The 24316-nt window shown below is 42.6% G+C and overlaps 2 protein-coding genes across 2 annotated transcripts in view; one reads left to right on the forward strand and one right to left on the reverse strand.

Moving 5' to 3' along the window:
* The window catches only part of LOC309567155 (bactericidal permeability-increasing protein-like), a gene marked incomplete at its 3' end in the record, with an annotated part of 127970 nt that extends 112941 nt beyond the window's left edge, over positions 1-15029 (reverse strand). The window contains exon 1 of the mRNA XM_082272502.1: positions 14946-15029. The remainder of the gene's footprint in view (positions 1-14945) is intronic.
* Positions 1-24316, forward strand: part of LOC309567156 (BPI fold-containing family C protein-like) — a 46014-nt gene that overhangs the window by 9128 nt on the left and 12570 nt on the right. Inside the window, exons 5-9 of the mRNA XM_082272503.1 lie at positions 11494-11557; positions 12646-12706; positions 15251-15342; positions 18296-18469; positions 23267-23302. Coding sequence (XP_082128629.1) covers positions 11494-11557; positions 12646-12706; positions 15251-15342; positions 18296-18469; positions 23267-23302 — 427 coding nt within the window. The remainder of the gene's footprint in view (positions 1-11493; positions 11558-12645; positions 12707-15250; positions 15343-18295; positions 18470-23266; positions 23303-24316) is intronic.

The raw sequence follows: 24316 nt of genomic DNA on the forward strand, positions 1-24316 counted from the left end.
TAATGTATGCAATTTCCGATTAACTATTGAACTATAAGTGTGGTATGTAGTAATTAAGAAACACGTATGCATGTAATTTGAGCTTTTTGTAGGATGCACATGCTACATTGTCCCCTTTTTCCTTTTCTGTGGGCTCTTTGGGGGAGATTTGTGGTGTGTGGTAAACATATGTTCAATTCAAAAATGCCCAATCCGAGTACTCCCCATCAATCACCACCCTCTAGACTCTCCCCTGGAGCCAGTTCTCTATCCAGGCACTCACCCTATGGTCCATGCCTACATTCCCTAGTTTGTACAGTAAGCGTTTGTTTGTCCGGCCACATCTGGAGTATGCTGCAGTGTTGCCAACCGCCCGTAGATTTACGGACAGCCCGTAAAAAAAGGGCACTTTTCTCCTGCCCGTAAATGCCCGTAGCAGGAGAAAAGTGCCCGTAAATCTACTGCGGCGGCGGCACTGTCAGAACTGCGCATGTGCGGCGCGCAGTTCCGGAGATCCCCGATCAGACTGCCAGACTCGCACTATTCGTTGGACGAGTGCCACTGCACTGCCCGCCTGCGCCCGCCCCTGCCTCCGCCCCCGCCATAATTTAAGTTTTCCCGCCGCCGCCGCCGCCGCAGCCGGCCGCGCCAGCTACAATGCAGAGTCACTTCCCCTGTCTATCTGGAGTGGACTAGGAGATGCTGCCGCTAGATGGATGCCTGGTGGAGTGGACAGAGCAGTCGCAGACTGACAGCCGAGGCAGAGGACTGGTAAGTGCTGGGGCTCCGAGCCTCCGACAGCTAGCAGGAGCAGACTGGAGTAGAGAGATGAGTCAGGGGGCAGAGGACATCAGTGTCCTGCTCCTGTGCCCCCTTCACCTCTCCACAGGCAGTGTCACAGCTTCACTCACTCTGCACTAGTAATGTCACTGATGTTTGTGGCTGTGGAGAGGTGAAGGGGACTTAGGAGGAGGACACTTATGTGGAGAGCTCTGACCATCTCCTGTACCATGTACACAGTCCCTGACCACCCCTCTGTACCATGTCCGCAGTCCCTGACCACCCACTGTACCATGTCCGCAGTCCCTGACCACCCACTGTACCATGTCCGCAGTCCCTGACCACCCACTGTACCATGTCCGCAGTCCCTGACCACCCACTGTACCATGTCCGCAGTCCCTGACCACCCACTGTACCATGTCCGCAGTCCCTGACCACCCACTGTACCATGTCCGCAGTCCCTGACCACCCACTGTACCATGTCCGCAGTCCCTGACCACCCCTCTGTACCATGTCCGCAGTCCCTGACCACCCCTCTGTACCATGTCCGCAGTCCCTGACCACCCACTGTACCATGTCCGCAGTCCCTGACCACCCACTGTACCATGTCCGCAGTCCCTGACCACCCACTGTACCATGTCCGCAGTCCCTGACCACCCACTGTACCATGTCCGCAGTCCCTGACCACCCACTGTACCATGTCCGCAGTCCCTGACCACCCACTGTACCATGTCCGCAGTCCCTGACCACCCACTGTACCATGTCCGCAGTCCCTGACCACCCACTGTACCATGTCCGCAGTCCCTGACCACCCCTCTGTACCATGTCCGCAGTCCCTGACCACCCCTCTGTACCATGTCCGCAGTCCCTGACCACCCACTGTACCATGTCCGCAGTCCCTGACCACCCACTGTACCATGTCCGCAGTCCCTGACCACCCACTGTACCATGTCCGCAGTCCCTGACCACCCCTCTGTACCATGTCCGCAGTCCCTGACCACCCCTCTGTACCATGTCCGCAGTCCCTGACCACCCCTCTGTACCATGTCCGCAGTCCCTGACCACCCACTGTACCATGTCCGCAGTCCCTGACCACCCCTCTGTACCATGTCCGCAGTCCCTGACCACCCCTCTGTACCATGTCCGCAGTCCCTGACCACCCACTGTACCATGTCCGCAGTCCCTGACCACCCCTCTGTACCATGTCCGCAGTCCCTGACCACCCCTCTGTACCATGTCCGCAGTCCCTGACCACCCCTCTGTACCATGTCCGCAGTCCCTGACCACCCCTCTGTACCATGTCCGCAGTCCCTGACCACCCCTCTGTACCATGTCCGCAGTCCCTGACCACCCCTCTGTACCATGTCCGCAGTCCCTGACCACCCCTCTGTACCATGTCCGCAGTCCCTGACCACCCCTCTGTACCATGTCCGCAGTCCCTGACCACCCACTGTACCATGTCCGCAGTCCCTGACCACCCCTCTGTACCATGTCCGCAGTCTCTGACCACCTCCTGTACCATGTCCGCAGTCTCTGACCACCTCCTGTACCATGTCCGCAGTCTCTGACCACCTCCTGTACCATGTCCGCAGTCTCTGACCACCTCCTGTACCATGTCCGCAGTCTCTGACCACCTCCTGTACCATGTCCGCAGTCTCTGACCACCTCCTGTACCATGTCCGCAGTCTCTGACCACCTCCTGTACCATGTCCGCAGTCTCTGACCACCTCCTGTACCATGTCCGCAGTCTCTGACCACCTCCTGTACCATGTCCGCAGTCTCTGACCACCTCCTGTACCATGTCCGCAGTCTCTGACCACCTCCTGTACCTTGTCTGCAGTCTCTGACCACCTCCTGTACCATGTGCGCAGTCTTTGACCATCTCTTGTCTTTTATCATGTCTGCAGGGGAGTCTGGACTCTGGAGAGGAGTCAAGACTAGAGTGAGAGCGCTGCCGGGATGGGGTGTCACGGGAGAAGTCAGATGTGCGGGGCCTGCGGAGTGGAGACAGGGGCCATCTGACTGAGCCCTGCACAGTGCACCTGAGAGGAGGTCAGTGACAGAGCCGCCAGACCAGTCTGATGGGGGGGTCACTGATGTAAGGGGGCACTGATATAAAGATCCCTCTATATTAGTAACCTCCCCCCATATCTTAATGTATTCACTCTGTGTAAGGTGGTCTCTGGTCACCAGATTGCCCCCCCACATCAGAGTTCCTGGCATTCCCCTTTACATCAGAGTCTGCAGGATTCTCCCCTTACAGTGCGAAGGGGGAACTCTGCGGACCCTGATGTAAAAGGGAACTCTGATGTAAAGGGGAATGCAGTGGACTCTGATATATGGGGGAACGCTGTGCTGGCTGGGTTATATTAATCTGATCTTCATGTTAATGGAGAAATATGGTTTTTGACTTTTGTTTAACCTAAACACATTGCTAATAGCTCTATCTACATGTTTATAGTTTAAGTATTGATATTTGCACGGTTTAGCACTGAAAACAGCCTGTATATGTACATTTTTGCAGTGCCAGTAAAAAATTGGTGCCGTCCGTAAATTTTGGACGTTCTGCCAGTAAATTTCCCTCTCGGGGGTTGGCAACACTGGTATGCTGTCCAGTTCTGGGCACCGGTCCTCAGGAAGGATGTGCTGGAACTGGAGAGAGTCCAGAGAAGGGCAACTAAAATAATTGGGGGAATGGAGGACATCAGCTATGAGGAAGGACTACAAGCACTGAACTTATTCTCTCTGGAAAAGAGACGCTTGGAGGGGGATATGATATCAATGTACAAATTCTGTACTGGCGAACCTAGCATAAGGAACAAACTTTTCAGAGTAAGGGAATACAATAAGACACGTGGCCACTCACTAAAACTAGAGGAAAATGGTTTAACCTTAAAATACGTAAGGGGTTCTTCACTGTCAGAGCAGTAAGGATGTGGAATTCGCATCCACAAGCAGTCGTATCAGCAGGGAGCATCGAGAGATTCAAAAAACTATTAGATGGGCACCTTAACCTCCCTGGTGGTAGGATTCTTATGGATTTTAGGTGCTGAAAGCGGTACCATTATTTTGCATGTAATTCTTGTGAATGAGCAGCCCAAACCAACTGTATACATTATATATATATAAATATACATATATGCAGTATATATATATATATATATATATATATATATATACAATATATGTATATATATATATATATATATATATATAATAAATGTATACAGTTGGTTTGGGCTGCTCATTCAGAAGTATTACGTATATATATATATATATATATATATATATATATATATATACATATACACATATATATATACGTATATATATATATATATTTATATATTTATATATATATATATATATATATATATATATATATATATATATATATATATATATATACATAAAAAGTACAGTAAAACCACAGGAAAGGGCACTGGGGGCAAACTAATGTGAATTTTTTTTATTTTGAATTGTATCAGTGTGTTTGGTGTGTTTTTACATTTGAATTTGCCGCCGGTTCCACCCCCCTGCGAACGTCACGTCGCAGGAGACGGAAGCCGGGGCACGGAGACGATCGGGAGGAACATCCGCAGCGAGACACCGCCGGGACACATCGCTGGATCCCGGTGACAAGGTAAGTAACCCTGCTTACAGGATCCAGCGATGCTTCTGGCGGTACCGCGAGTGTAGCTCGGGGTTACCGCTTTTGGCTCTGAAATTTAACCCCGAGCCACGCTCGGAAATACCGCTAAGAAGGTTAAAGACCACAACATACAGGGGTATACAATGTACGGTTAACAGCAAACACACATCATAGGTTGAATTGGATGGACTGATGTCTTTTTTTCAACCTCACAAACTATGTAACATGAACATCTATGACAAAAGAAATAGAATACAAAAAGCCACATTGGGCATAGGGCTATGTAACAAGAGAATGAGAACTGATATGTAGGTCCTCACATGCTAACGTGTTTTTACTGCTGCTTCATCAGGGCCTATGAAGATCATACAGTACTCAGTGATGAGCCATGTGAACATGATAACTTCCTGGGCAGGCGCTGGGGTAACAGGAAGATTCCAGCCAGAGACAGATATCGTTGTGGGGTCAATATCCTGACAGAAGAATTTAGGGTCTTTAAAAGGTCCACCAGGGCTAATATGAGTTTGATATTCCCAGGTCTACATTCAGCAGATGAATGATAAATATAAATCAATATGTAGAAACCACATGGGAAATATTTAAATCATTATTTAAACGTAAGCAGTCCATGGCCCCACAGACAGCTTTTGAGTGCTTAGCTACCTGGTAGGTGGCTGGGACCAAACCCAGTTCCCGCCAACCAGCCCCAGCACATTGTCAAACAGATATGAAAGTCAGCAATTATAGATGAACTGAAGTCTGTATAGTCCTGATGTGAACTAGTCACTCTCTCCACTCTCTGTCAGTATGCCTGTTGCAAATTGTAGGTAATATTTACTATCCCCACATACTATGTGAAACTAAGTAAAAAAGTCCTATGTAAGCTCTATGATAATCTGGTCACTCAAGCCTGGTGATCAGTTCTTCCATACCCAGAGCAATCAGGCATCACATTTGCTAAGCAGGAGAATGGGATCATTGAGGAGCATGAGGATGGAAAGTATCAGCAGGCATGGGAGGATTACCAAGCTAAGTATAAGTCCACTTTGAATCAGTTACTTATGATGAAAGGTCCCTACTTTTAGCTGTGATATTGCCTTTTCTCAGTTTTGGAGAAGACTATGGGAAGAGTTACATATTCTGCTAGGATTGTTTTTTGTCCTTGACCCCGATGGGGAGATTTTGAAAAAGGATTTGGTTGTCATTATAACAGGAAGGCACAGAATGCAATAAAATTTTTTAAAATAAGAGAGAAAAAAAAGATTCTTAACCTCCCTGGCGGTATGATTGTTTTCAATTTTAGGTGCTGAAAGCGGTACAATTATTTTGCATGTAATTCTTAAGAATAAGCAGCCAAAACCAACTATTTACATATGATTTTTTTTTTTTTTACTGTGCATTCTTCTTTATAACATCTCAGGTATGATAAAGTTTGAAACACAAAATCATAAATTATAATATAATAAAAAACTATAAATAAGTTAAAGTATGTATGTATGTATATATACACTGTATATATATATATATATTGTGACAGGAAGTCAGCTAAATCTGGGAATGTAGTCACAGGAAGGAGATACATTTCCACCTGATTGAGAAGTCCATTAATTAATTTAGGGTGTTGGCTACAGAGCTAGCCAGCAGGAAGTTGAAAGGCCTTCACCTGTTCAGAATGAGGGAGTTAAGGCTCTATAATTTGTTCAGAGAAATTCCTGTTGTTTGCTGCCTCCAGAAGCTGTGTCCTGAAGCCATGTGGGCTGGGAGCAGGAGGACAGTCAGCGTGTGCCTCCCGACAGGATGTGTGGGCCTGGGAGAAGACCCCCCGGAGTGATGTGTGCCCGGGACGGTAACCAAGGGTGAATACGTCTCAAAGGTGAGAAGACGAACTGTTGATGTGAAAGAAACAAAAGGACTGTGTTGCCCTGTATATTGAGTGTCCGCTGTAGGACAAGGAAGTCTGCCCGACGGTAGGTTGGAGACAGACACTTAGGCAGGTTCCAGTTGTGAGAAGGTAGCCGCCCACAGAGGCAAGGATTTATTTTCTGTTTTATTTTATTTTGGATGTTTTGCTGCATACAGCCTGGTGAAGAAAACACCATTTAATAAACCACACTGTTTGTTTGCAAGCACTTGTCGGCTACCTCTCTGGGAAAACGCACCCCCCAAGGGGTCATCCACGCCTACCACCGAGCTAATCCCTCACATATGGTGGAGGTATGCAGTGGGCATAAGCAGAGATCCCTGCAATGGAGTGCATATGTTTGATGAACTTTGTCTGGTGCATGAGATTGCACAATCTATGTGTGCAGGAGAGAAGATCCTGACAGAAAAAAAAAAAAAAAAGTGTTTTAAAGAGACAGGGGTCTCAAAATTTTTTGATGAACTTTGTTGTGTCTGGTGCAAGTGACTGCACAAACTGTGTGCGCAGGAAAAGAGATCCTGCAAGAGAGAGAAAAACTACATGTGTTGAAGAGACAGTGGTCTGAAAATTGTTTGCTGGACTGTGAAAAATTTGTTTGTGGAGTTATTGAAGATGGGGCGGTCCAAACGCCTGAAAAATGCAAAGATAGATGAAATGAGAGACCGGATTCTATGGATGGAGGGGATGTTGCCGTCTGAACCAGCCCCATCCATGCCTGAACGGAATCGGCTAAAGAGAAAAGTTGTTGTTCCTAGCAACACTGGGGCAAATGAAACTGCTTTGGAGACGCAGGGTTCTCAGATGAAAAGTAAACCCAAAATGGGGGAGATGCTGAAACAACGGAGCTTTGCAGCTCAACAAAAGGATCACCAAGAGAGCATGGCAGGCTGGAAACAGAGACGCCAGCAGCCAATGGAGGCCATCGGTTTGGAGGAAACCGAGTATGTGTGCAGGGCTGAGTTGGATGCCTTGCAACGGAAAATGGAAGAAAAGGAACAAGCCTTGGAATTGCTTAAAATGGAGCATAGAAACTTGCAGGAAACGAATGAACTACTCAAGTCTCATGTGTCACAGTGGGAAGAATCCACTGCTCTTCTTTTGGTCGAGTTGCAAAAACGCAGAGAGACTATAATGGAGAAAGATACCATCCTCATGGAAAAGGAAAGTGAAATTCAGACTTTGCAGAAGCAAAGCATGTGTGAAATGTTGGAGTTGCGTAATCAGCTGGAAAAAAGTCTTCAGTGTTTGGAAGTTACAAAAATAGACCTGCAGGAGTCGCAGGAACAGAATGTTGCTCTGAAAGCGACATTGTCTCTCAGCGACAAAGAGAAAAGTGAAAGAGAGGCTAAATTACTGAGTACTGTGTATGAGCTCACTACTTTGAGCAATGTGGTAGATGAATGGCGTGCGGACTGTGAAAGTTGGAAAGGGGAAGCCCAACGTGTCCAGCAGCAGTTAAAGGAGAAAGAAGCCTGTGTGGCAGAATTACAATCTCATTCCCAGAAACTAGCCAATGAGGTGAAGGCTCTTATGCAGGGAAAAGGAGATTGTGAACATAAGAGGGAAAAAGTAGAGGCACAGCTTCTGGAATCGCAAGTCAAGGTGTCAGAAGGTGACCGATTGTGTGCTAAGCTGTCAGAGAAGGCAAACCGACTGCAGGTTGAGTTGGACAATGTTACAAATCAGCTTTCTCAAGCAGACAGCAAATCTAGAGAAATTGCGGAAGATTTTTCTATCTTGGAATCGCAGCTGCAAGACACGCAGGAACTCTTACAGGAAGAGAGGTGTCAAAGGCTGAGTTTTAGCACAAAGCTCAAACAAATGGAAGATGAGAAAAATGGCTTCCTGGAACAATTAAAAGAGGAGGCGGAAGCAAAGAAAAACCTATCAGAGCAAGTCGCAACATTGCAAGCTCAGATAGCGGATATGAAAAAACGCATGGAAGAAAGCGTTGGTTCATTACAGTGTGTTGAAGATGTGAAAAAGAAGTTTGATCAGATGCTTGGTGAAGAGAAGACTGTGTCTGCAAAATATGCAGAAGAACGCGCACGTGCAGAAACGGAGGTGCGTGATAACGAGAGCAAAGCCCTGTTCTTGGCTCGCTCTTTGGAGGAAGCTCTAGAGTGTAAGGCTGAACTAGAAAGTGTTAAACAGCTGCGTACAGAAATGGAAGAATTGGTCAGCTCCAAGGATGATGTTGTGAAAAGCGTTCAGGAGCTAGAAAAGTCTAAGCGAGCCTTAGAACAGCAAGTAGAAGAGATGAAGATTCCGTTGCAGGAACTGGAAGAGGAATTCCAGGCAACAGAGGATCTGTCCCAAAGAGGGGATAGTGTGCCTGATGCAGTTTTTAAAAGGATCAGTGTTTTGGGGTCTGTCCTGAGTGAGCCTCAGAAATGTGACGACATGTGGCTTGAATCACCCCTTTGGAATAAACCGTTCCTTCAAAAACTTCAAGCATTGGAAAATGTATCATTAGAACTTCAGCAAACAAAGGAGCTGAGTAAGAAATGTGATGATTTCTCAGTTCAGGCTGAAAACCTAGTGGAGAAAACTAAGGCTGTTGGTGAAAACGTGAAGCAAATGAATAAGTGCCTTTCAGGGAGTGTTTCCAAAATGGAACTGGTGAAAGACGGGTGGCAGAAGTTTGATCGTGATCTTGAGATGCATTCCATGTGGAATTCAGATAGAGAAAAGGAACTAGGTGACCTTGAGCGGTCAAATAGTTCAGCAGAAAGTGCATTGAAGAAACCTGTAAAAGAATGTGTTGCAGTTCCATGCTTCTTCACTGATGCAGAGAGGAGGTCTATAATGGATACCACCCAGATCGCTGGGTTCAACTGTGTTGTTGCCTTTGACCCCTATGTTGGTGGAAGGAAAGTTGATGATGTTCTGGTTGGCTTCTTCTGTGAAGAGTTTGGCAAGAAATATAAACTCAATATCAAATCAAATAGTAGGCCTTTACTGCGACTCGCTCAGGAGGGCGAAAAGTTTAAGAAGTTGATGAGTGCAAATGCTTTAGATCTGCCTATGAATATGAAATGTTTGAATGATATTGATATCTCTGGGAAAAGGAACAGGGGTCACTTTGAAGAAATGTGTGACAGCCTGTTGTCTCAATTGGAAAATCCTCTGCACAGCATCTTAGAGCAAGCAAAGCTCAAGAAGGAAGATCATTCCCTTTTACAACAAAAAGTCAATGATTGTGTACAGATGTATGGAGAGGCAACTCAAGTCACAGAGGGATGTCAAGAGTCCCTACTTGGAACAAAGCTTAGTGAAGCAAAGGTTCTCAAAGTTTTGTGGAAAACATTTATGGATTGCAGAGAGAGGCGTCTTAAGAATGTTGAAGACATTAAGACTAGCCCAATTGAGTTGCCTATGGATCACGGTCCTCCATGGTGGATTGGACAGACGGTTATGAGGGACAAGCTGTCTGACATTTATGAGAAAGCTGTCAATGAAGATGACAGAAACGAGAAGGAGCGAAATGATGCCAAAAATGCAGTTGAAGAATGTGTATATGAGATGAGAGACAAACTGTGTGGCATTTATGAGAAATCCGTCAATGAAGATGACAAAACAGTTTCATCTGGAAGCTTGAGGATAATAGGAGGCTTATCAGTGAGTCAGCAGTGCCTGACACATGCGTGCCTGGAAATATGTGTCCCAACCCTAGGGTTGAAACAAGAGGGGGGGGTATGTGACAGGAAGTCAGCTAAATCTGGGAATGTAGTCACAGGAAGGAGATACATTTCCACCTGATTGAGAAGTCCATTAATTAATTTAGGGTGTTGGCTACAGAGCTAGCCAGCAGGAAGTTGAAAGGCCTTCACCTGTTCAGAATGAGGGAGTTAAGGCTCTATAATTTGTTCAGAGAAATTCCTGTTGTTTGCTGCCTCCAGAAGCTGTGTCCTGAAGCCATGTGGGCTGGGAGCAGGAGGACAGTCAGCGTGTGCCTCCCGACAGGATGTGTGGGCCTGGGAGAAGACCCCCCGGAGTGATGTGTGCCCGGGACGGTAACCAAGGGTGAATACGTCTCAAAGGTGAGAAGACGAACTGTTGATGTGAAAGAAACAAAAGGACTGTGTTGCCCTGTATATTGAGTGTCCGCTGTAGGACAAGGAAGTCTGCCCGACGGTAGGTTGGAGACAGACACTTAGGCAGGTTCCAGTTGTGAGAAGGTAGCCGCCCACAGAGGCAAGGATTTATTTTCTGTTTTATTTTATTTTGGATGTTTTGCTGCATACAGCCTGGTGAAGAAAACACCATTTAATAAACCACACTGTTTGTTTGCAAGCACTTGTCGGCTACCTCTCTGGGAAAACGCACCCCCCAAGGGGTCATCCACGCCTACCACCGAGCTAATCCCTCACAATATACATATACTGTATATGTATGTATGTATGTGTGTATATATATATATATATATATATATATATATATATATATATATATATATATATATGTATGTATGTATATAACCCCTCTACCAGGATCCAGCGATGCTTCTGGCGGTACCCAGAGTGTGGCTCGGGGTTACCGCTTTTGGCACTGAAATGTAACCCCCGAGCCACACTCGGGAATACCGCTAGGAAGGTTAAAGTATAACTAAAAGCAAATCTTTTTTTTTTTTTTATTTTGGATAGAGTGGGGAGGGATTAGAGCCCATGACAATTTCCATTGCTGTCTGTGCCCCCGTTAAGGAGATTCACCCTCTCTAATTGTCCTGTTTACCATTATCATTGCAAGTGAAAGTAAAAGAAAACCCCACATTTTGGGTTGTCCTCCGAAAAGTTATAGATGGGAAATCTTCCAATGGGGACACTACTTCTGGTGACCTGGGGGTTCCCAAGAAATTTCTTTAATTTGCAGAGATTTTCTCTCACTTCCTGTTTGGCTATGGGACAGGAAGTGAAGGGAAATCTCTTCAATGGGACAGAGATGGCGACGAAAAAAAACTGTCGGGAGTTATAACCCTCCCTTTTTCAATCCAAAATGAAAAAAAAAAAAAAGTTTTGACCGTAGTTCTACTAAACAAAAAAAAAAAAATTGTATATTGGTTTTTACAAAAGTAGGAGCAACTTTTATTTATTGTACCACAGTACAGTATTACAAACAATTTTACCTAAGTATTTTTTCCTTTTTGTTTTTTTTTTTTTAGTTATGTCTATGATGTTCTTAAGTCACATATAGAAGAGGTTCTTCAAAGAAGTGTTTCCGAGCAGGTATGAATAAGACTGCGAAATCAAGAAAATGTATGCACTAAAAGTCCAACCTTCAAGTCAGCTTTAAAACTGAACTTCAGGCAGCCTTTGAAAATAATATTTATGTAACCTCTCCCGTATAGTAGGGGGCTAAAGGCTTTTGTATTCTACAGGGGGTATAGATTAAAGGAATACTTACCTTATCCACTTACTGCTCTAGTGGTATGCAGGTTGATCTTCAACTTCTTACCATACAATGTAGGACTGCTGGTCCAGCATTGTATGTAATGATGCCAGACCAAGACCAATGAAGAGAAGCATCTACTTTCCTGACAATTTAATCCTTGAATTGGTAGGAAAAAAGCCTGAAGGAGTGGCAAATAAGGTAGAATTAATATGCTTTACACTCCTATAAACAAAATGAGCATTTAAACCCTTATTAAGTGGAGCACAAAATTCCTAGTGGCATATTTCCACTCAGAGCCGGTATAACTAGAACCTTCTCTATTTTGAGGCTGATCACATAACACCATAACACCAGTTGGACATATTTAGAGTCCATTATAAAAGGCTGTGTTCTACTTTTGCATGCATGATTATGTGAAGATGATGCCCTCTAGTGTTATATTTAGACCATGATAATATAGTGATCCCCAATCCCTAATTATTTGTACCCTACTCTACAAAGCTCACACACACAGAAGGCTAGTGTCTTTTTTCTGTCCTCTCTCACATTGGCCATTTACAGAATGCTGGGTACTATGTGAATGGCCAAAGGAAGAGCACGGGAGAAAAAAACGTCAATAGTGCTTCAATTTAGGAGATTCTCAGCTCTCATAACGGAATTGCAGTGGGAGCTACATTATCTGGCATGCAAGTGTTGATTACTGTATAAGCTACAAGGCAGCGATCCAACCATATAAGTATGAGAACCATATGAGAAGAAGTACCATTTGTTTACACATCGGAACCTACCAAAATCTCTGTGCCTGGAGTTGGGATTTGAAAGCAATATTACTATTATTATATAGAAGAATAAATAGAACATGGTGTGGGGTTTCCTTAGCTAAGCCACTTGTATTAAAAATAATATTTTGTTTTAACCATAGTTATGTTCTGCTGTGAGAAGTCAAGTTGTTGGCTGGGATATATCCTTCAGCAATTTAACAAGTAAGTAATATGAACACATTCTTTAAACACATTGACATGTTAGGCCTTGTTTAAAAGAGTGGGCGAGAGGTAGTAAAAACAGGCAGTAGAGCTGTGGTTTTACAGCCCTAGACTGCTGAGAGTTAGTTACAATGCGGTGTGGCAAATTTTTTTATGCGACAGGATGCATTCAGTGAGCAGTAGTGTAATGGATGTAATCAATCGTGTATAGTGATATGCCTATTTCACCTTATGATGCATACCTTATGCCTTATGTATATATATATATGTTACTGCTCTGATTTACTATACTACCTTACTAAAAAAAAAAAAATGGCTGCTAGATCACCCCTCCCTTCTGGGGGCAAAATGGCGCCTCCATTTGGAGACTACACCCAATATAGAGGTGGTCATATCCTGGAAGAAAATCATAGACACATAGATACATCCAATCATGAGCTTTTACGTATTATATATGAGTATTTCCTGGAATGAATTTATAAGCTTAAAGCGGAGTTCCAACCTCGGAAAGTTTTTTTTAATGAAAATACCCCCGGGACAGTCAGGGCTAGGGCATTCCCCAATTGATAGCCTCTGAACTGTCCCAGGTCGCACTTACCTTTTAGAAGAAATACTTGAAAATGTCTTGTCCAGCGCTGCCATCTCAGGTGTGGGCAGCTGAAGCCAGCGAGTCCTCTTCGGCATACTCTTCTGTGTCCTCTTAATCTCAGAATGCCCTGCACCGGCCCGCCCGTCACTTCCGGTACAGGCACGTCATTCCTGCACAGCTTCTGGGCATGCCCAGTAGCTGTTTAGCAGTGAATGACGTGCCTGCACCGGAACTGACGAGCGAGGCCGGTGCAGGCGCATTGATTCCTGGGAGCGATGACGCTCAGCTCCCAGGAATCAATGCAAGCAGGAAGTGACGGCGCGGGCCATGGCCGAAGAGAGAGGAAGAGGAAGTAAGGTGAGTATATTTTCTTCTAAAACAAGGTAAGTAAAGAAAAAAAAATTGTGATTATCCATTTATTTTTGAGGTGACACAGATCAAGCAGATGGGGCAAATTGTCTTTTAAGGGTGGAACTCCACTTTAAAAGAGGAACAAAATAAAAGCAGAACTATTCTATCTCTGACAAGTGTGTCGGTGCATGATTTATTCCCTGTGTGCACACACCGAATTTGAGATTAGGCCAGGGGCAGATATAATCCCGGACTGTTTTGGTCCCGATCCAAAACAGTAGATTTGCCCAATGCAACCCATTCAAGTGAATGGGGCTACGGTGCAACTGAGCTACAACCATGTGTAATGCAGTGAGGGAGTGACATCATGCTTCTGAACCACCTGTCAAATGCCTTTGTAAAGCAAGCCAGTAAAGGATCACTTTTCAGAGGGGTAGCAAACATGGCCCCACATGTATGACTTGCTGCTAAAGATCACTGCATTACATATTGCTCTTTGATGTTCTAAAGCCTAGTGACCCCTTCCCCTGAACCCTCTCATCCTTCCATTTCCACCCCTCTCACCCTCCCCTCTTATACCATCTTGTACCACTCTGTTAGGTGTTTTTTTAGGATTCCAACAGCCCCTTTTTACTCATTTGATATTGTCCTCACATGTCTCTTGCCGGTTCTTTTCCAGGATTAGAGGCCAGTTATGCAACGCTGAGGTTTGGGTCTGACTGGTCTCCTTGTCATCCCTCATCATGACCTCATCACAATAAATGTTATATTTAAAGCGCTGTTCAAATCGTGAGCACTATATAAATCCTTTATAATAATAATGACAATGTTCATCTTGGGAGTGGGGTATGTTTATGGAAATGCAGAGCGATGATGAACAATCTATTGTACAAACTTCAAATATACAAAGTGTCAGACACTAGCATAAATTCGGAGGCATAAGAATCGTTGAGCAAATAGTTCTCCAGAAAGTAAAATTGCTTCCCTTATGTCTATGGGGAACTGTAGATCAATTCTCAAAGGGTGAAATTATAACCATAGCAGATCATGTGACAGCTAGGGCCAGGAAAGCACAGGGGGCACAGCACCATCTGGCCATTTTGTAAATTCTATTTATATATTGTAGCTATCTGTAAGGGGGGGGGGGGGGGGTTCTTTCAACTGACCACATACAGTATGTAAGGGACATTTTTACCATTTACTTTCACAGTAATGTACCATGAGCTGGAGCTATAGTAATTATTAAGTTAATTCAAAGGGTTTCTCCATGTGCAAAGGGTTGAGTAAGGCTGGACTAACCTTTTAATTTGATGCATCAATCCTGTGAGTAACTCCATACAGGAAACTATACGGTAAAGTACGATAAGTGATGGGCAGGAACCTAGAAAGAATAAAGTCAGATTTGATCTGTAATCTATGAGTCAGGCCATGGTGTTCTTTGTAATTCTCTATGTACAAGTACACAATAAGTACATTGGTGGATTAGTCTTAACACTCCTTACCATTGGTGTGCAATACCATAATTACTCATATGTTGTGAAATACTCCTACATGGCTTGATTTACTGAAACAAGAAAATATTAATGCTGTTTCATTTTTTGCAGTGAACTTCACATTATCTAGCAATATTGAGGCTGATTTGTCACTTACTAAAGATCCAGAGATTTCCGAAAAGTATGCTGATCTGAGTTTGAAGGTAAGCATTCTGACACTTGCAAAAAAAGTGAAGCATAACATCTAAATGATATAACTGGGGTTCATTTACAACCAATAATTGTTTCCATTTTCTGGGGCTGTCTACCCATTAAACATGTATAATAAACCAAATAAAGTATGATTTTAAATGGCCTCCTCGGAAATACGTACAGTTGAACAGTATGAACAATTGTTTATCCAAAAGTATAAAAGATAACAAAGATTTATTACACATTGTTGATTTTTTTTGTAAAATCACATCTAAAAAAGGTATTGCAGAATTTACATGTCTATAACTTCAAGCAGCAGTCAACGCGTTTCACAGCGTTACCGCTTCCTCGGGATTATAAACAGGCTTAAAATTGTGTCATATCTACAGAAATATACTCAATTAATAATACATAAAATATAAATGGATGCAGATGAAGAGTAAAATTATATCATTATATATTTATATTTTATCTATTGTAAATTTTGTTAATTTCTTTACATATGACACAATTTCAAGCCTATTTTAAGTCCCGGGGAAGCTGTAATGCCACGAAACTTATGAACTACTGCTTGAAGTGTAAGACATATACATTATACAATACTGTCTTGGGATGTAATTTTACAAAACAATTTAACTATTATTTGCAATAAAGTGTTATCTTTTATACATTTGGATGTAAAATTGTTCATTCTACACATTTCTGGGGTAGTCATTTAAAATCCATTCTTTTTATACTTTATTTGGTTTACTCCTCAAGTGAAGCCCACACCATGGTATTACAGGGTTAACAAGCAGCATTTTTGCTGTGCTGTATCTGTACCTGGACCATATCCTTTACAATCTATAATACAACAGTCTGTTATCTATCCTATTTCCTGCAGACAAGTGAGCAACCAATAAAAAAACTGACAAAAAAAACCTACCTTGAAATTGAACTCTGGGCAAGCTGCAAAGTACACACTGAACATATATACAGTATATGGGACCTGTTGAGTCTGAAAAATGATTTTTAATTCTGTACAGCCAGTTTTGTGACCCAGTCACTCAAACATTTAACCAGACCCTTAAGCTGACCATGCACCAATGGATTTCTTTTGTTCAGCTTGTGAGCTGAATAAAAAAATTTACCATATTCCTTCATCCACATTAACAGTATGGAGGGTCATATCTCCCCTGCCAGGCTAATTTTTTTTTAACTGTCAGAATACCCAAACAATGCAGAAAAGTTGACTGAACAATGAACTTTGCTGTTTGTTTACAGTCACCGGTCATTCAGGAATCCCTGCTGACAGCTGAATGGATTCATTGATTGTTAGGGTGCTGGCTCCCTAACACTCAGGAGGAAGCTGTCACATTTGGCATTCGTAATATAATAAGACTGCTAAATGTTTCACTTACGACTGCAGCTGGAGGTTCATTTGGCCAGTCACATAGACTGTACACAGTGCAGAACTCTCCCTCATTTAATTTTCGCTGCTGGTCAAAAAATCTTAGCCTGTAGTGTTTGGCTATATACAAAAAGTATGTTGCACTAAATTTGAGTATATATATGTATATATATATATATATATATATATATATATAAATGCTATGGGGGCACCCAAGCCCAGCCGCACCTCCCTGTGTAAGCCCAGCCGCACCTCCCTGTGTAAGCCCAGCCACACCTCCCTGTGTCCATTCAGACACAGAGCCGCAGCTCCACCCCATCCACTCTCTCTCTCTCTCCTCATTCGCTCACTGACTTTGATTGACAGCAGCGGGAGCCAATGGCGCTTCGCTGCTGATTCAGCCAATGAGGATGGAGATCAGACAGCTGAGTCTCTCGTGCAACGTTGCTGGATAGAGATGGAGCTCAGGTAAGTATTAGGGGGGCTGGTGGGGGCTGCTTGAAAACAAAAGGCTTTTTATCCTAATGTATAAAATGATAAAAAATAACTTCTGCCTTTACAAACTCTTTAAAGCCAGACAGACTGCATCATATATGTCATAGTTATACTTTAAAGTGGAGGTAAACCCTTTCCTAGACAGCCTCAAATGATACACAGAGATGAAACAAATCTTTCTATATAAGTTTTATTTGTATATCTGATGTCTTCAGCTCTATATACTGTTTAGAAAGTATACATTGTGTTAGATATTGTTATTCTTGTTTCAACTGGGCGGCACAGTGGTGTAGTGGTTAGCACTTTCACCTAGCAGCAAAAGGGTTGCTGGTTTGAACCCCAACCACGACACTACCTGCCTGGAGTTTGCATGTTCTCCCTGTGCCTGCGTGGGTTTCCTCCCACACTCCAAAGACATGCTGGTTGGTTAATTGGATCCTGTATAAAATTGGCCCTACTATGTATGTATGAATGTGAATTAGGAACCTTAGATTGTACTCTCCTTGAGGGCAGGGACTGATGTGAATGTGTAATGTATATGTAAAAGCGCTGCGTAAATTGACAGCGCTATATAAGTACCTGAAATAAAAATAATTAATAAACTTTGGGAGTGTAGTCTTGGCACTGTGTAACAGCTGATTGGAGGAAAGGCACACCCCCCCCCCCCCCACTCCACATAGGCAGAGGAAAGAAGAAACTTGCAGAGCTGTACTGTGAATAGACCAGCACTTTGCTAATCAATTTATAGCACCCACCCCGACACACATTTTCAGCTGCTTTTATCTCCCGTCTTGGAGAACTTGTCAGAAGTTATCATGCTGATAACAGAAGAACAGAGCAGCAGAAAGACACAGGACTTAGGGCTTTGGAGAGAGATAAGAAAAACACTACAGATATTTGGGCGCAGGTCAAATTTTATGAATCGGGTTTACATCCACTTTAAGGAAGGTTTCCTGCTAGTAAGACTGTTGCAAATCTAACACATTTTATGTTTGCTTTATGTTTGAGAAGGTTGTACATTTATTTAGTAAACCAATCTAAAATCGTCACTTTTAACATGAATTATATCCTATTTACAGGGCCAGTTCCGTGAGCCTAATGTGACCACAATGAATTTTTCTCCAGCTCCATTTTCTTTGCCAACCCAGGATTCCTCCAGGTCTTGTGCTGGGATATCAGAGGCTTCAGTAAATTCCCTCGTTAATGCCTACTACTCAAGTGGATCTATGAATGACATGCTCATCAGTACTTCAGTAAGTACAAGAGCCTTTAAGTATACCAGCTGGAATAATGCCCATGGCAACCAGTCAGATCTTAACTGTCATTTTTTGACAAAGATTAGATTCTCGAATTATCCAGGATGACTTCATAATGCTGTTCCCCATCCCCATATTCCTATGAAAGGTACCAGACATACAGAGCTTAAAAGATGATATTGACCTTTAACAAAGTGTTGCTAAAAGAACTGCTACCTTATTTCAACACTCACATGTTGGCTGATGTAGCAGAACAGTGACCCACCCTGTGTTTGTGAGATTCCATCAGTATACAGCTTCCTTCAGGCTTAAACATAGATATCAGATTTTCCAGCCGCCCCCCCATACAAATTTAGCTTGTTCTGGAACCTTCTCCTTTATTGAACAGTCACACAGTTAATATACAGCATGGGCATCCCCCTCCTAATCAGATTACCACACACAGGTCAGGGTTGCCTGATTACATTATCATATGCAGATGAAATTGTATACTGTACATAAATATAATTAACCTGAACTAATTATCTAGCCATCTGGACAGAAAAAAATATGTAAATTAATTAACAATTAACAATGGGACAGACAGGCTTAATAGAATACACATCACACCTCATTACACAGACAATAGGAAGCGACTGCCAGTGATATATTGTCTGTCTCTGACATTGAAGTACAATACATATTATCACAAGTGTAAACATAGAACCCATTTGAAGCAATCCAAACCATATTCTCAGTGTCCATTAAGTATCTGTCTTTAATTCCTAGTAGCGGCGAGTACCGTCACAACCAATTATAAAGTTAATATAATTTGCAAAACAAAATATTAAGAATCACAACTGACTGCTTTAATTGCTGCTAAATTACCAAAAATGACCTCCTAATCTACATCAAAATGCATACTAAAATAAATGGAAAATAAAAACAAAAATAAATATTTAAATGCATTCACAACAAAATGACTTACTTGATCAGGGCATAGCATTTGGAAAACCTTCCAGTGGAACCGCAGGTCATGCCAACAGTTGCTTAAAAGAAGTATCACATTACATTTCTTTTTACCTATTCCTTCCCCATGGGACTACATGCACTTTATCCCATCTTTCTAAGTGATGTTGGACAGAGCGCCTTTCTCCTCTCGATGCACATCTGGCTCATTACAGTTAGCAAGGAGATGGGGAAGATAGGATGCTTTTCTTTGGCACCGAGCACTTGACCGGTCAGGTATCACAGCTAGTTCTATAGGACACCTAGAAAGATCGAACAAAATATTGTACATGTAGTCCCATGGAGTAGTGTTAGGTGTAAAGAAATTTAAAGTAATATTTCTTCTTTAAAGCATTCTTTCTAGGCCGCAAGCAAAAGCACAGATTCAAGAAGATATGGATGCTCTGAGGTTGGACACTGCAGGAACTGAAAGAAAGAGATCCACAAGATCATCCCAACAGCTGGTGCAGAAGGGAGACCAAAGTTGTAAGTTGTAACCTGAATTGTACCTCCACTGCACTAACATGTTTCAGGGCCATGCCCCTTCATCACTCTTCTGCACCAGCTGCTGGGACAATCTTGAAGTTTCCTTCACTTTGGTTGCTGCAGTGTCCACCTCCATCTGCTTGCATCTCTCCTATTTTACTCACCTGAAACCTTTTTTGTACTTTTGTTGCTAAGCATGTATTCCTGCTCTAATGACACCAAATCCCTTAAATTAAAGTGAGGTGAAACTGGATGTCCTAAGGGGATATAATTAACAACAGAGTAATTAACCTTTCAGTCCGATGGGTGGTTTGGTGATTCTTTTCTGACTTGATACATATAAATTGGGACAGCATGCAATGGGTAAGGTAAGGTAAGGGTAAGGTAAAGATGGGTTCTTTACAGTTGCTGATGCAGCGTGTTTGATCTGGCTAAATCGGTCAGGCACATTTTCTACCTGGACCACTCATACTGCCTGTTGGAGATGACTTATCCATTTTGATTTGATACGTTTATTAGCAAAAAACGCTGCCTTAGAGTGTATATATACATGTTACTATGTTGGCACAAAGGCTATGGACACTATGCACATGAGGACCTAGGCCTGGTCCATATATTGTAGCCTGAGTAGAGCTCTTTCTTTTTGTACAGTAGAGTGATGGAGATGAGAGCACACGTTTGTGACTCACCCTGTAGACTTTTCTTTGCTTCTCTACAGAAGGCAACTATATATCACCATGAGTGCTTAATATACTGAGCTGGGTATAAAAGTTTTTCCACTGCTTTGTCTACATATAACATTGCTCCACATACTGTGCTAGATATTACCTCTGGATACCTGTTATTTTGGATAGCTCTTTAGACACATCTATATTTCTGGTATATCCAGATAGCCTAGTTGCCTCTAGCCTTGGAATTTACCTTTAGAAGGACAGAGCCTTTGGTTTGCCTCATTTAATTCACTCTTTATTTTAGGCAGTTTTTTTGTACCATATAGGCGTTTGATGAGTCCAATTTCTGCTGAATGTCCTAAAAATTTTCCTTGTTTGGATATGCCATATGGATGTTATTACAAGTGAACTCCTCCTCAACTTCTTATGAATATTATATTGCGATAGAAATTTCGGCAAGATGGACAGAATGTTTTATTGTAAATATATATATATTGAGAAAATCATATCGGTCTATTCTGTATATATACGGCAGCAAGGCGACTCTTCTGTGTAGAATCATGTACCCACTGGGATTTGACACAGCGGGAGTCAATCAGCAGGTTAGGCAGACTCGATGTCCACCGATCGTTGCCGAGAGAAGCAGAATGGCGGTCTGTAAGAAGGGAAGGTAGTGATCCTGTGTTCCTGCTAAACAGGAACACGGATCTTTGCCTTCTCACAGTACAAGCACCTCCCCCACAGTTAGTAGGCACTCCCTAGGAACACATTTAACCCTTCTTATCGCCCCTGATGTTCACCCCTTCCCTGCCAGTGTCATTAGTACAGTGACAGTGCGTATTTTTAACTGATTGGTGTCTCTGGTTCCCCAAAAAAGTGTCAAAAGTGTCAGTTGGTGTCCGCCACAATGTCGCAGTCCGGCTACAAGTCTACTAATATTACTAATAAAAAATAAATAAATAAATAAAAATTCTATTAACCACTTTAGCCCCAGCCCTATTTCGGACACTTTTTGTTCACAAGTTAAAACCAGTATTTTTTCCTAGAAAACTACTTAGAACCCCCAAACATTATATATATTTTTTTAGCAAAGACTCTGGAGAATAAAATGTCGGTCATTGCAAAATTTTTTGTCACGCGGTATTTGCGCAGCGGTCTTTAAAACGCCATTTTTTTGGAAAAAATTTGAAAAATCACATTTCACTGCATTTAAAAAATACTAAACAGTAAAGTTAGCCCATTTTTTTTGTGTATTGTGAAAGATGATGTCACGCCGAGTAAATAGATACCAAACATGTTACGGTTTAAAATTGCGCCCCCCCGTGGGATGGCGACAAACTACGGTCAATAGAGATCTCAATCTGCGACGCTTTAAATTTATTTAACGGTTACCAGTTTAGAGTTAGAGTGTAGCTCTTTTTTTTTAATTATTGCCCACGCTCTGGCGATCGCGGCGATACCTCACATGTGTGGTTTGAACAGCGATTTCATTTGCGGCTCGACTTGCGTATACGTTTTTTTTTGTGCGCGAGCTAACGGTGACGGGGACGGCTAAATTTTTTTTTTTTTTTTTTTTCCTATTTATTTTTTCTTTTTTTTTAAACTTTATTACAGGTTTTTAAAAAAAAAAAAATCTGATCACTTTTATTGCTGTCACAAGCAATGTAAACATCCCTGGTGACAGCAATATGTCGTGACAGGTACTCTTTATGGAGGGATCGAGGGTCTAAAAGACCCTAGACCCCTCCACTACACTTCCCTGTATGCAAAACGCCGAAAACGGCATTTTTGCATACAGCCGTTTTTCAAATCTGCCGCCTTTTGCAGCACAGTAACCCGGACGTGACGTCATGGACGCCGCCTCCGGGTTACGTCATCGGAGACCCGATCGATGCCGTTTCCGGCATTCATCGGGACTCCATCCAGCCGGCGGATGTGCCGGCTGGGTGCTCGGGGCTCCCGGTGGGACGGTAGCCCCGAGCAAAGCCGCGGAAGGCGGCGGGAGGGGGGGGACGTCCCCTCCCGCCCCCCCGGGTAACGATCGAGCGGCTCCCGAGCCGCATCGATCGTTACCGACGGAAAGCCGACCGTCGGCTTCAAACAACGGTACCGGGATGATGCCTCTAGCTAGAGGCATCATCCCGGTATAACCCCGCAAAGTCTGATCACGTAGAGGTTACGTGACTGGTAGTAAAGTGGTTAAAATATTTCATAATTTGTAGACGCTAGAACTTTTCCGCAAAACAATATATATACCCTTATTGGGATTTTTTTTACCAAAAATATGTAGCAGAATTCATATTGACCTAAATTGATGATGAAATTTGATTTTTTTTTTAAAGTTTATTGGATGTGTTTTATAGCAGAAAGTAAAAAATATTGTTTATTTTTTAAAAAATTAAAAAATAAAAAAAACGCAAAGGTGATAAAATTCCACCAAAATAAAGCTCTATTTGTGGGGAAAAAATGAAATACATTTTATTTGGGTAGTGTGTTGCACGACTGCGCCATTGTCAGTTAAAGTAACGCAGTGCCGTATCGTAAAAAATTACATGGTCACGAAGGGGGGTAAACCTTCCAGAGCTGAAGTGAACAAACCAAAGGCATTTGTGAATTAACTTGATTACTGTCTTTTTTATATCTTTAACAGGGATCCATTAAATTAACAACATCGGAACTAGCAGAGGTGGGCCATATGTACATATAACCTTTGAAAGCTTTTACAGTACTTGAGAAATGCATGACATTTACGGACAAATAGAACCCTTAGGCTGGCCAAACATGTTCAATAATCTTGTACAATTTTCTTTTAGATTTACCAAAAACCATATAATATGAGATCATCATTAAGAAACTTTCATTTGTATCCAATTAGGCAGGTCCTTGCACTAAATAGTTTAGGGTAAATGTGAAGGAATTCTGCACAAGAAATTTGAACATGTATGGCCAGCCGTAGTTTAAATAATCTAAATACATCCCATGTGCTTCAAAACAAAAGGTGTTCAATATCTGACAGTTTTTCTGTCTAAAGTAGCTACAGCCTGAGTAAAAATGCCTGACCCCGGCCGCCAGGTGCAAAGTGGGACTTTTGCACTCTTTGGAGAAGCAGTAATCTCTCTGTAGAAGTCTGATGCTCCCTACTGACTCAAACCTATAGCTCTGGAATTAGCAAAAGTCTTGCTCCCTGCTGATTGGAAAGTTCTGACTCAGCAAGGGATATTTTGGATCTCTATTAAGTGATCCCTGCTTTCCCACAGAGAGAAAAGATCTGACTATGCATCTGCTGGCAACAGACAGGATTTTCTACTCAGACTGTGGCTGCTTTAAAAAAAAAAAAAACAAGAAAACTGTAATGCAGACCATACTTGGGTCAAATTCTGAATGCATTTTCTTTCTAAAATCGGAAATTTTGTGCATTTTGTAATCCGATGGTGCCACCGTTAATTTAGAAAAATTTGACCATCCGAGACTTCAATTTCAACTCATGTTGCTGCAGAAAAGTGTCTTCTTTTCTTTCCAGGTCACAGCTCATGCACATTTCTTTTTTTATTATATTTCTCACATCAGTCTCTTGTCATTGATTAGAAATGTGTTTATTTTTCAAAACATTTCCAACATGCCGACCACTCAAATTCAATGGCCGCCCTAAAATTGGCAGTTGCTGCGCCTCACTAATGCTGTGAAATTCCAACAAACATTC

The sequence above is a fragment of the Pelophylax lessonae genome (genome assembly GCF_965119305.1).
Source record: "Pelophylax lessonae genome assembly, chromosome: 11".
Taxonomy (NCBI): Eukaryota; Metazoa; Chordata; class Amphibia; order Anura; family Ranidae; genus Pelophylax; species Pelophylax lessonae.